Source organism: Engystomops pustulosus, chromosome 5, assembly GCF_040894005.1.
Source record: "Engystomops pustulosus chromosome 5, aEngPut4.maternal, whole genome shotgun sequence".
NCBI classification, from domain to species: Eukaryota; Metazoa; Chordata; class Amphibia; order Anura; family Leptodactylidae; genus Engystomops; species Engystomops pustulosus.
In genome coordinates this window covers 193,285,239-193,299,277 of record NC_092415.1, presented here as the reverse complement: position 1 = coordinate 193,299,277, position 14,039 = coordinate 193,285,239, and the positions used below count along the sequence as shown (strand labels likewise).

The 14,039-nt window shown below is 43.7% G+C and overlaps 1 protein-coding gene across 1 annotated transcript in view; it reads left to right on the top strand.

The window, feature by feature from the left end:
• Positions 1 to 14,039, top strand: part of MALRD1 (MAM and LDL receptor class A domain containing 1) — a 235,355-nt gene that overhangs the window by 7,172 nt on the left and 214,144 nt on the right. The window contains exon 3 of the mRNA XM_072154795.1: positions 4,172 to 4,303. Within this exon, the coding sequence (XP_072010896.1) occupies positions 4,172 to 4,303 (132 nt within the window). The remainder of the gene's footprint in view (positions 1 to 4,171; positions 4,304 to 14,039) is intronic.

Here is a 14,039-nt window from a genome sequence, read left to right as displayed (position 1 = left end):
GATTTACTGATGTGGTGACAGGACAATGTGATGTACTGGTGTGGTAACAGGACAATGTGATGTACTGATATGGTGACAGGACAATGTGATGTACTGATGTGGTGACAGGACAATGTGATGTACTGATGTGGTGACAGGACAATGTGATGTACTGATGTGGTGACAGGACAATGTGATGTACTGATGTGGTGACAGGACAATGTGATGTACTGATGTGGTGACAGGACAATGTGATGTACTGATGTGGTGACAGGGCAATGTGATGTACTGATGTGGAGACAGGACAATGTGATGTACTGATGTGGTGACAGGACAATGTGATGTACTGATGTGGTGACAGGACAATGTGATGTACTGATGTGGTGACAGGACAATGTGATGTACTGATATGGTGACAGGACAATGTGATGTACTGATGTGGAGACAGGACAATGTGTACTGATGTGGTGACAGGACAATGTGATGTACTGGTGTGGTAACAGGGCAATGTGATGTACTGGTGTGGTAACAGGACAATGTGATTTACTGATGTGGTGACAGGACAATGTGATGTACTGATGTGGTGACAGGACAATGTGATGTACTGATATGGTGACAGGACAATGTGATGTACTCATGTGGTGACAGGACAATGTGATGTACTGATGTGGTGACAGGACAATGTGATGTACTGATGTGGTGACAGGACAATGTGATGTACTGATGTGGTGACAGGACAATGTGATGTACTGATGTGGTGACAGGACAATGTGATGTACTGGTGTGGTAACAGGACAATGTGATGTACTGATGTGGTGACAGGACAATGTGATGTACTGATGTGGTGACAGGACAATGTGATGTACTGGTGTGGTAACAGGACAATGTGATGTACTGATGTGGTGACAGGACAATGTGATGTACTGGTGTGGTAACAGGACAATGTGATGTACTGATGTGGTGACAGGACAATGTGATTTACTGATGTGGTGACAGGACAATGTGATGTACTGGTGTGGTAACAGGACAATGTGATGTACTGATATGGTGACAGGACAATGTGATGTACTGATGTGGTGACAGGACAATGTGATGTACTGATGTGGTGACAGGACAATGTGATGTACTGATGTGGTGACAGGACAATGTGATGTACTGATGTGGTGACAGGACAATGTGATGTACTGATGTGGTGACAGGACAATGTGATGTACTGATGTGGTGACAGGGCAATGTGATGTACTGATGTGGAGACAGGACAATGTGATGTACTGATGTGGTGACAGGACAATGTGATGTACTGATGTGGTGACAGGACAATGTGATGTACTGATGTGGTGACAGGACAATGTGATGTACTGATATGGTGACAGGACAATGTGATGTACTGATGTGGAGACAGGACAATGTGTACTGATGTGGTGACAGGACAATGTGATGTACTGGTGTGGTAACAGGGCAATGTGATGTACTGGTGTGGTAACAGGACAATGTGATTTACTGATGTGGTGACAGGACAATGTGATGTACTGATGTGGTGACAGGACAATGTGATGTACTGATATGGTGACAGGACAATGTGATGTACTGATGTGGTGACAGGACAATGTGATGTACTGATGTGGTGACAGGACAATGTGATGTACTGATGTGGTGACAGGACAATGTGATGTACTGATGTGGTGACAGGACAATGTGATGTACTGATGTGGTGACAGGGCAATGTGATGTACTGATGTGGAGACAGGACAATGTGATGTACTGATGTGGAGACAGGACAATGTGATGTACTGATGTGGAGACAGGACAATGTGTACTGATGTGGTGACAGGGCAATGTGATGTACTCATGTGGTGACAGGACAATGTGATGTACTGATGTGGTAACAGGACAATGTGATGTACTGATGTGGTGACAGGACAATGTGATGTACTGATGTGGTGACAGGGCAATGTGATGTACTGATGTGGAGACAGGACAATGTGTACTGATGTGGTGACAGGACAATGTGATGTACTGATGTGGTGACAGGACAATGTGATGTACTGATGTGGTGACAGGACAATGTGATGTACTGATGTGGAGACAGGACAATGTGATGTACTGATGTGGAGACAGGACAATGTGTACTGATGTGGTGACAGGGCAATGTGATGTACTCATGTGGTGACAGGACAATGTGATGTACTGATGTGGTAACAGGACAATGTGATGTACTGATGTGGTGACAGGACAATGTGATGTACTGATGTGGTGACAGGGCAATGTGATGTACTCATGTGGTGACAGGACAATGTGATGTACTGATGTGGTAACAGGACAATGTGATGTACTGATGTGGTGACAGGACAATGTGATGTACTGATGTGGTGACAGGACAATGTGATGTACTGATGTGGTGACAGGACAATGTGATGTACTCATGTGGTGACAGGACAATGTGTACTGATTTGCGCTGCATGGATTTGGGTGTTTGATTAGATGTGCAAGGCTTGGGAAAGATGAGGAAAGCTGATAGAAAGGATCCATGTGACTTGTGGGGGATATTATGATGATCTGGTTACTATGCCGTTCCTGTCCTCCGGTACAGAAGAAACACACTTATTAAATATGACCTGAATAATGGCTTCCAGAAGACGCGGTGACCACACAGATATGGACATTGTCAGGCACAAGCTGTGCAGGGATAGAGGACTGTGCGGATTATACCAGAGATAAAGTCACCCTGACAGCACAGTGCACCGTGTCATCTACTCAGAGAACATCTGATGGACAGCGGGGGGGATACAGCTCGGTTACTAGAAGGGAAAATAGTCATATTAATCGAAAGATGAAGAGAAAGATAGACAGACAGACAAATTCCAAGAGTATCTGTCAGATACTTGTTCAGCAATCAGCACAACCACAACCAGATTTGGCACAAATTGTCACACTCGGTAAGTGGTGGCGAACTAACCCTGTGACATCCCTGAAGGCTACAGCGCTGCCTACAGCAGAGAACCAGCTATATAACTTGCTAACAGACCCTGAGAGATCCTGCAAGTTAACAAGGAAACCTTACTTCGTCTAGCAGCTGCTGGATGGTGGAGTGGACAGATAAGATGAGGCGAGCCATAGACCAACGTACACACAGAGGGACAGATAACAGATACTAACAAACAAGCGAAGTTGGTCGCAACCGGGTCAAAGCCAAGATGGGGTGAAACACAGAATTCAATTACTAGAGAGAGGTCGAGAAAATGTAACAGAAGTAGCCAGGTGTAATGTAACTGGGCAAATATATAAAGGAGTTCTTGGACGCCGCCCCAGAAGCTGAGTGGACTGGCCGTCCATCACTCTTGCTGGATAGGACTAGTTCAATCAGTCCCCAAACAGCAGCCTCAGACACACAAAACACTGAAGAGAATGAACACTGAAAAACTATGGAGAGAAGACAATGCTGGCACAGATGTTACAGTGTGAGAATCAGCAGAGTGGTACCATAAAGGAGATAAAGTTGCAGAGTTCACAAACCTGATAAAAGGTCCTCTATGTCAGTAAAAGTTGGTGTACACTATAATTATTGCATTATGCTCCTTCTATACTTTGGAATGTGCCATAGTATAATAGGCCATTGCTACCATATTAAAGTATCAAAATCCACCATCAAAATTAATCATGATAAACCAGGGACATTACTCATAGACCCAGGCACCGGGACTGTGGTAATCTTCTTATATTTGTTATCCATTGCCTTCTAAAATCAACTGCTAAAATTATACAAATAAGCCATATGGGCTCTGGGGGGCTATACCAGAGTCCTTCCTTGCTCTGGCTTCCCAGGCTGTTACACTGTGCAGGAGTATGTCTCACCCTCCCCACATTTTCCCTTAGCACTTCCCCCCTCCCTATGCTTGCTGAGAGGGGAGAAGTACAGTCAGTGTAACAGTCTGTAAAGCTACAGCATGGAGGGGATCTGGATATGCCCCCTCAAAGCTCTTCTGACTTTTAGTAGAAGGAGGCCATGGATAGCAAATATAAGAAGATTCCCACAGTCACGGTGCCTGGATCTATGAGTAATGTCCCTGATTGATCATGATGGATTTTTTGGTTCTGTTCAACATGAATATATAAAGTTTATAAACCCTTGCGTGTTGGTTCATGATATATTTAATTTACTCCTCTAATAAATCTTCTCCTTGTATATTCCCAGAATCCACCCTGTCCTGTGAGTTCAGTGAGGACACATGTACATGGACCTCCAAACCCTCTCTCGGCCACATCCCCTGGAGACATTCATACTCGAAGGGCGTGAAAATGGATATGATAGCGGAAAACAACAGAGGTAATTACAAAAAGTCATAAAAACATGAATAAAACATCTGCAGAAAGACATCATTTGCATCGAGCAATCTGGGCGCCTGAAAATGATTGTATTTTTAAGGATTTACGTGTTCGTACAATTTGTCATACGAAATAATACATTTTCGAAGGTGAAATTAATTGCCTAATAGGAACATGTAAAATAGTCTAATTATATTTGCATAACACCTGCAGCAGCTCAGGTCGCAGGAGGAGAAGTTACTGCCGGGAAATGCGTTAAATTTTATTGTAATTTTCACTTTAATGTATTCTATTATGTTTAATTTACTTTCTGTACTGGCTGATTGTTTATGGGTACTGTAGGGGGAACGTGGATAAAGGAACTCGGGCTCGGCAATGTTTTTGCAATTAGAAATCGCAGTTCTCTTACGGTAAATTTTATAGACTCATTGGGGCAGATTTATTAATTGTTGCTTTAACTTAGACAACTTAGAACTAAACTTGCTGCACCTAATTTACCATAGAGGCGCATGTTATAATGTTTTTAGGCCACATTTATCACACTGGGGCACATTTACTTACCCGGTCCAGTCGCGATCCAGCGGCACGTTCTCTGACGAGAATTTGGGTCTGCTGGTATTCACTTCCGTGCGCCCGATATCCACCAAGTGTTGCTGCTGCGCCGAGGTCCGCCGGAGTTCACCTGCTTCTTCCCAGTGTATGTAAGTGCTGATCTTGCGACACAAATTATTTTTTAAATTCCGCAGTTTTTCCGAATCCTTCAGGTTTTCCGACGGCCGCGCCCCCTGATTTCTGTTGAGTGAAAGCCAGCGCCAATGCGCCACAATCCGATCACATGCGCCAAAATCCCGGGGCAATTCGGCCCAAATCGGAAATATTTGGGAAACCCGACGAAAATGCGTGATTCAGACCCTTAGTAAATGAGCCCCAGTGTGTACACCTGAAAACTGAAGTACAACCCGGGAATTGCGGGGCACATCTATCATACGCTGGCGCACTTAGAACTTATGATGGTGTCCCCATCCCCTGGAAGGATCCAACCTTCTGATAATTCCTTTTGGGCAGTAGCTCGGCACAGTGCTACCCTGCCCGGGCACTTCTACGCCAGGTCTGACCTGGTATAGAACTGCACCATAGCCGGGTGTGAATGGGCCCTGGCACTGCCCCTTCCCTGCCCAACTGGAGAACAGGGCGGTGAAGTCTCAATTCTTGGCTCTACATCGGGAATTGTGGTTATACTGTTTTTAGAGTCTCCAAATATTGAACTCTCTCTCCCCTCGATAAAGCTATATGCGTAGAGTTCAAGAGTAGAGATAAGAAGTCCAGATCTTCCTGTACGCTTTGTGCGAACCGGACATATTGCTTGGTCAGCAGCCAATCCGGCAAATTAATGCTCCTAGCTACTAGCCATGGCTGTGATTGGCCAAGGGTACACCCCTGGTCAATCAGATCCATGGCTAGTTGCTAGAGGTGTTCATATGTCAGATTGGCTGTTCGGCAGCCATTATTATTATTATTATATTATTACGGCAATATGTCTTGGTTGCAAAGGGTGCACCCGAACCTCAAACCAGAACTAGAAGTTTGGGTCCGCTCATCTTTATTAAAAATCTTTATTGCAAACCTTCCAACCAAAAGAGAGACACTGGTGGAGCTGGGTGAAGCGGGGAATCAACTACCCCTTTATCAGCATTGCATTCAACTCTTGTGAAGTATGTTATTGGTGCCTAAACATTATTTTTGTGCAAAGTGTACTATTAACACTGAACAGTCACTAGCTAAAGGGAACCTGTCACCAGGGTCCTAATTTTCACTAAAGACAGGTTACAGAAGCCCATGACACCTGCAGTGCACCTCTGCCTTTCTGCTTTCTCTTAGCATTTACATTACAATATAATTGTGCGTTATAACTTACCTTGCACCCTGACAGAATCCTCTGTGTAGTCCCAGGGGTTGGGCTTTGGTTTGGATGCATTTCAAAAACAAAGTGTGACTTGTCTTTGATGTAGACTCCTCAGCTATCAGCCCCACCTTTGTGCTCCTGTACAGCTCCTCCCTCCCCCTCTGATGTCAGCTCACTGTGAGCTCTGTGAAGGGCAGGAGGGAAGAGCTGTACAGGAGCACAAAGGTGGGGACCAAGAGTTGAGCAGTCTGTAGCACAGACAAGTCTTGTGTTGTTTTTTTAAATGCATTTAAACCAAAGCCCAACCTCTGGGACTACACAGCGGATTCTGTCAGGGTGCAAGGTAAGTAATATCACACAATTATATTGTAATGCAAATGCTTAGTGAAAGCAGCAAGGCAGATGTACAATGCAGGTGTGATGGGCTTCTACAAGCTTTCTTCAATGAAAATTAGCTCCTTGGTGACAGGTTCCCTTTAATAGCGCAAACTTTTATACAAAACAAACCCAAAAATGTATTCTATACAGTCACATACATTTCACACATTTGTTATGAGGGCTGTATATATGTATGTATATATATGGATGTATATACACCACCATATTTCTGATTGTTATGAATAGTTTCTGTTGGGTTTTGGGTAATCGACCCCTTCCCCCACTAATACAACTATATGTACTATTGATTATGTCCGTGAGTAGATGGGTCAGAACGGTTCATCCCAAATAATGGACTTTGTCCCGGCGGTCGTTTTATTCTGCATTTCAGCCTCGGCTTCAGCTTTTTGCCGCTTTATCAGCTAAAGGTTATTTCTATTAGCATAGTATGTAATTTCACATTACTGCAGGGACCCGCGCAGCAGAGGAGGAGAAGGTATAATCTCCCCATAAATGTCAAAATTCAGAGAGAAAAAGCTGAAGATTGATCTTTGACATTTCTGGAAGTGGAATCATCGCTTTAAGCAGAATACAAAGGTCTGGCTGCGGAGAATGGGAGAGTTTGTTTTCCCAGGTATTTGTCATGTTACTGTAATATAGGAAGGGTGATCCCTGCTCATCCCAAAGGGAAAATGTATTTATTTATACTGTTTATGTTCTATTGTGCAAATATATATATATATACAGGTGATGCCCTACTTAAGGACATCCGACTTACAGACGACCCCTAGTTACAGACGGACCCCTCTGCCCCCTGTGACCTCTGGTGAAGTCTCTGGATGTTACTATAGTCCCAGGCTGCAATGATCAGCTGTAAGGTGTCTGTAATGAAGCTTTATTGATAATCCTTGGTCCCATTACAGCAAAAAATTTTGAAACTCCAATTGTCACTGGGGCAAAAAAATTTTTTGTCTTGATCTACAATTATAAAATATACAGTTTCGACTTACATACAAATTCAACTTAAGAACAAACCTATGGACCCTATCTTGTATGTAACCCGGGGACTGCCTCTATATAAATTGTTGTTGACAAAGTTTACTATGGAGAACCCAGATGGTTAGACAAAGTAGGCAGCTGTCTAGGGCGTCATTATGAAAGGTGGATGCAATTTGTGGATTGAAACAAACAATTAGCTTTAGCTATAAAATTTTATTTTAGGAATGGGGAATTTTATGAGACTCTACCTTGGCAATATGTATGATTACTGGATATAACCCGAACTCCCAGAGGAGTAAACATCGGCAGCAGACAGTGATTGGCTGCCGTTGATGTTTAAGGCACTTCCCCCAGTGATGTCACTGTTCTTATATAGACAGCAACATCACTGGGGACGTTCTTGAGTGTACGCTCAGCAGAGCCCTTGGGAGGGATGCAATACTTTACATCCGTTTCTCATAGGCTCTACTGGCCTCTACTGAGCATGTACGTCACTCAGTAGTAATAAGTGCAACCAAATTGTGTAAAATATTGAAATTAGGACATTTTTATCAAATGTACAGTATGAAGTGGCTTCCATTAGATAACAAATTTGTTGCATCTTTAGAAATTATTTTCTACCTTCAGGTTGGCTTACATTGGTAAACAGTATCAAAATTTAAGCCACGTCGTTAATAGGTCGCACTAATTTTTTAAGTTACTGGGCCCCACCTAGTAATGGCATGGGCATAATTTTTTGGGTTGTTCTCCTGTTTTCCTTCATTTCCTGATTGTAGAATGAGAAAAATGCAGAAGCTTCCTGAATTGACAATTTTCTGATGGTGGGTCCAGACCCCCTTCATTGGCCATCGACTTGTCGTAGTACCGATTCTGCTATACCTCTAGACCTAAAATTGCAAAAAGCAAACATCCAGACTGAATATTATGTGCAAGTTGTGATAAGTCAGGGAACGAGTGGTAGGAAAACTAATGCAGACCTGGAATGTAGAGGAATCTTTAATGTCCTTTCCTCTCTTCCTGGCTCTCGAGTCCTGGCTGTCCGGGTGCGGAGCTGAAGAGAACGTCCTTGTAGTGTAAAGTGAGACGAGAGCTGGAATAGCCTAAAGCGCAGAGATAGCAAAGACCGGCAATTCACATCCAGCCTCTGGGTCTAAAGGCGCAACCCTGTCACATCTATAAGAGCCGCTATACCTCGGGGATAATGGAGTCCTGACAGGCGGCTCCCGAGAACTGACGCAGATATAGGACGTTAATACAACTCCAGGGTAATGTACAGGAATGTGACACCCATTTCTTTATCTTTCTGTATAACCTTACAACGAACTGGAAAATAACCTGTATAATGTCAAAGTATTAGCGGAACGTATTGTACATATAACACTTTCAGTGGAGACTAAATTGGGCACAACTCAGAACATTGTAACCCTCATCATTAGGCCAAATTACCTATGTAATTTGACAATTTTGAAAATTTTGGTAATTTAACAATTTTGACATTTTGGTAATAACTCGAGCTTTGAGTCAAAGTTTCAATTCATTTATAGTAACTATGGCCGGACTTGGGGGTCATGTCATGTCCATGCCTTTGGAGTCAATCTCCGCTGTCCTCCTTTAAGTTTTGATGCATGCCCTTCCCTAGAAGTTGTGATATTAGCGCTAGTAGGGGGGCAAATAAGTCATACCAGGGAAGAGGAGGAGGAAAGTGGGGGTGGACTGTGCCATGTCACACCAAGAGGCCCAGCGAGTGCCCTTCCTCCTTGGTTCCCTGAGCCATCTATTACAGTAATGACCCGACCTGTTGACCTGACTTTGGTGGGCCGTTATGGTCTCCAGGGCCTCATGCAGTTGTGTGGGATGTGTTATAGGTAAATCCTCTGTATTCTCTTTTCAGCCTGCGATACATAGTAAACACTCGTGTGTCCTTTGCATGTTTTTATGATGATATTTAAGGGAAATGGGGAATTTATCAGAGTTTGTGCGCTTGAAAACAGATGTACAAGCTCTGTCATAGCTGCAGTTTCTGCTCAGAAATTGCACCTTTTTAACCCTTACGCCATCTTTACGCCAAGTTGTCATGGAGGGGCACAGATGCTGGCGAGTGGGACCCACAACTAAGACACAATCCTGTGCCAAGTTGGACCTGGCGTAGCACTGTACATGACGCAACACCTTTGGGATTTATTATGAGGCTAGTGCCTCCTGGTAGATCGGGTGGGTGCCAGGTGGTGGAGATTGCATCATACGCTGGGGCTCAATGTGTCTGTTCATGATAAATCCCCCCCATTATATCTCATACAGCATTGTCTGAACTTTCATTCCAAATATTAAGTTGGTGGCCCTTCTACAAACGATCTCGAGCTCTGATGTCTATTCTATGAACTGTACCCAAAACTGGACAGCATTCACCAGCCTAACCCTAATATACTCAATGTATGGTGGATGGTGAAAAAAACAAGGTTTTCCAATTGATTTAGGGACAATTTCCAAAGTTTACTGAGAGGATTCTTTTTTCCCATTTACAATTCCTACCTAGTGGACAATGTCTCGGTCACTTCTCAGACCTAGATAATGGCCAATTATGATGCTGCCGGTGCTGTGCCGGGAGCAGGGAGGTTGTGCGTTAGAGATCTCTTGTTAGTGTTGTTGACAGGGAGAATGTTCACAGCTAAAGCTAAATTTAAAACATTTTTTTAGGTATTTTGTACAATAATTTATAAGCCTGTGAGTTGTGAAGCCGTCGTCTGCATCTGTCACGATTTCTTCCGATACTCGGGATGTCGGAATCCGCCAACAAACAGGTTTAAGTGGTTCTTTTGTAAAAGCAGGAAAATCACCTGAACTTAGAGCAACAATTTCACCATTTTCTGCTATTTGATGTTCCTCTGGAGTAAATAGAAGGAGCAATTACTCGTGTTCGCCTCGGCCTCTGTTCCCTCTTACACCACAGGTGACAGACATTACAACACAATGTCGGACACCATTCACACTGTTTGGTATTTTCATGGGGAAACTGTATACTTGTTATGGTGGTTTCACATATAAAGGAATATTAATAACAAGGGGATTTCTAAAGTCTGTATTGCCCTACAGGGGCTGGTACAGTCAAAAGATTGGAAACACCCATTTTATGCTTTTTCTTGCTTTAATTCTACATTGCAGATTAATATTAAAGATATGAAAAAAGAAGGAATTACATGGGATTTTCTTGTCTCCTTTATTCATGCATAGTGTTGAGCCTGAACACAGAAACCCAAACCCAAACCAGTACTGTTCGGCATATTTTGGACCCCCTACACATACTCCAGGGGGAAGTTCAGGTTTGGTGTTTAGGCTCACCTTCCACCGGTAACAACAACGATCCTCGCTGGTAGTGATTGCGGAATTGACATGTCAGCGGGGCATCCTTGTTGCCATTTTCCTGAGGATTGTCGCTCCCTGTGACTATCCATCGATGATGGGACTAGCATCTGTCAGGTATCTACTATTTACGTTGCTCTCCATTGAAGTTACGATCCTCAGGAAAATTAAGTTTGACCGGTGGCTCTGTCAGCAGCCTTTAAAGTGTAACACCCACAATTGGGACCAGCACCAATCAAAGGTGTCACCAGGGTTGAGCGTACACAGTTTTTGTACACTTTTTTCTAAAATTCCTTAAAAAGCGTTGGCCACTTTCACAAAACGTTTTCAGAGTAAGTTTAAGACCCTAATAGGGTCATCCATGTCATACTTAGCCTGGTTAAGTTCATGTAAAGCTCCCGGGAATGGCAGTTCACTTGACCCATGATTAGCAGGACTCCCTTTGACATTCCATGTCCTGCTACCTTCTGGAGGATGTCGTGCAGTCATTACTGTGTGTACAACCCCTCCATGATATCCTTGGCAAGCCCCTCCAGCTACTGATATGCGAGTGGTTATCACAGAGAAGCATTCTGACAGTAAAAACTGCAAGGCCACCTCCAACCGCCGGAAGCCAGCAGGACAAGAGGATGTCACAGGAAGTCCTGAGTCCTGCTGCCGACGAGACATCCGCCAATTCCAGAGGCTTTACAGAAACTTTATAAGGATAGATACAATATGTATGTCTCTTTTTGGGTCTTACACTTACCCTGGTAGGTTTTGTGATAAGGGACAACCTCTTTAATCCACACAAACTTGAGTTTTTGTATATATTTTTATAATAATTCCAGAAAGAACTGAACAAATGTCTAATGTCAGGCTGTGGTCCTCTGGTCCCCTGATTTGTGGATTGCACCTCAGTTATGGCCAGAGCCACAGAACAGGCCACTCAATGACTGATGTACTGGTGACCTAATACAATCAATTGTACCTCCAGTCTCTGGGTTACGTACAAGATAAATTCTTTAAGTTTATTCTTAAGTTGAATTTGTATGTAAGTCGTAGCTCCAGACAAATTGTTTTTTTACCCCAGTGACAATTGGATTTTCAAAATGTTGTGCTGTAATGGGACCAAGGATTATCAATAAAGCTTCATTACAGACACCTTACAGCTGATCATTGCAGTCTGGGACTATAGTAACATCCAGAGACTTCACTAGAGGTCACAGTGGGCAGAGGGGTCCGTCTGTAACTAGGGGTGATCTGTAAATCGGGTGCCCTTAAGTAGCGGGCCGGCTGTATTGGCGACTTTGATGCTGATACAATTGATTGCAGGAGTTTATGAGACCCTTCCTGAGTTATTTGAGACAACGCTACACCTGGATATTGTTCTTAGCACAATGTGGGTCATTTACTAAGGGCCCAATTCACGTTTTCCCGACGTGTTACCCGAATATTTCCGATTTGCGCCGATTTTCCCTGTATTGCCCCGGGATTTTGGCGCACGCGATCGGATTGTGGCGCATCGGCGCTGGCATGCACGCAACGGAAATTGGGGGGGCGTGGCCGAACAAAAACCCGACGGATTTGGAAAACCCGCCGCATTTAAACAAACAAAAAGTGTTGCGGAGCTTGCACTTACCTTCACCAGGAATAGGCCGGTGAACTTCCGGACATTCCAGCGGGCCTCGGGGAACTTCAGCGCAACAGCGCCACCTGGTGGACGTCGGAACTACCTTAGTGAATCCCGTCCGTACCCGAATCCACCGCAGAGAACGCGCCGCTGGATCGCGAATGGACCGGGTAAGTAAATCTGCCCCAATGTCATCGATCTAAGTCTTCCTTCCAAATATAGGGCAGCGGTGCCAAGGAAGAGTTTGCCCTATGTGATTATTACTGATGTTGTCAGCATTTTTTTGGGTAGCCTCAATGAATTAACTCCTATGTTAGTCATATATACCCCGGTAGTCCGCACTCTCACTCTAATGACCCCTGTAAATTAATACAATTAAAAAAGTTCTCATTTTTGCAAAAGTACTAAATGTTTCAGCAATTCTCAGTACTGACAGGCAAACCTCAACTTGACACCGGAGCAATACATGAGAGTAACTTCCAAGTGCCGTATTATTATTCATTAATTATCATATTCATGAAGACGTTGAGTACAGAATTATTTATAGCATTCAGACAATAGGAACACGGGCGGGCGGTCAGCTCCAAACAGCAGAAGAAGAAACAATAGAAATTCCATATATTCCGGTGCGCTCACTAATCTACATGACTGGTTGGTTGCTTTACATTTGTAATTTCTTTGCATATGCATTAAGTTCTCTGTAGTCTGACGCCGAACCCTAGATAGATGATTGTCGGCGAACGCATCTTGTAAGGAAGAAGTCGGGAAGAAAAATGGATTGGAATTTAAAAGCAGCTAAATGATCTCTGGAAGTACAGCCGGGCTGGGATTGATTAGCGGAATAAGCAGTTTGATGCATAATCATACCAATAACATTTCCAAAATGTTAATCGTCGCGCCTTTAAAGTTTATCTGCTGCGGAGACCGACATAAGATAATACCCTCCCACCACTGCGCAAATTATTTTATTCCTGCTGAGTAGGAGACCAAAACAGACACCAACACAAAAAAGATTTTCAAGACTTAACCCTGTTATCTCTCAAAAGCTGAGCAGATTGTACATAGTGTCATATCTGCAGGCAGCATGTTATAGAGCAGGAGGAGCTGAGCAGATTGCACATAGTGTCCTATCTGCAGGCAGCATGTTATAGAGCAGGAGGAGCTGAGCAGATTGTACACAGTGTCCTATCTGCAGGCAGCATGTTATAGAGCAGGAGGAGCTGAGCAGATTGTACATAGTGTCCTATCTGCAGGCAGCATGTTGTAGAGCAGGAAGAGCTGAGCAGATTGTACATAGTGTCCTATCTGCAGGCAGCATGTTATAGAGCAGGAAGAGCTGAGCAGATTGTACATAGTGTCCTATCTGCAGGTAGCATGTTATAGTACAGGAGGAGCTGAGAAGATTGTACATAGTGTCCTATCTGCAGGCAGCATGTTATAGGGCAGGAGTCGCTGAGAAGATTGTACATAGTGTCCTATCTGCAGTCA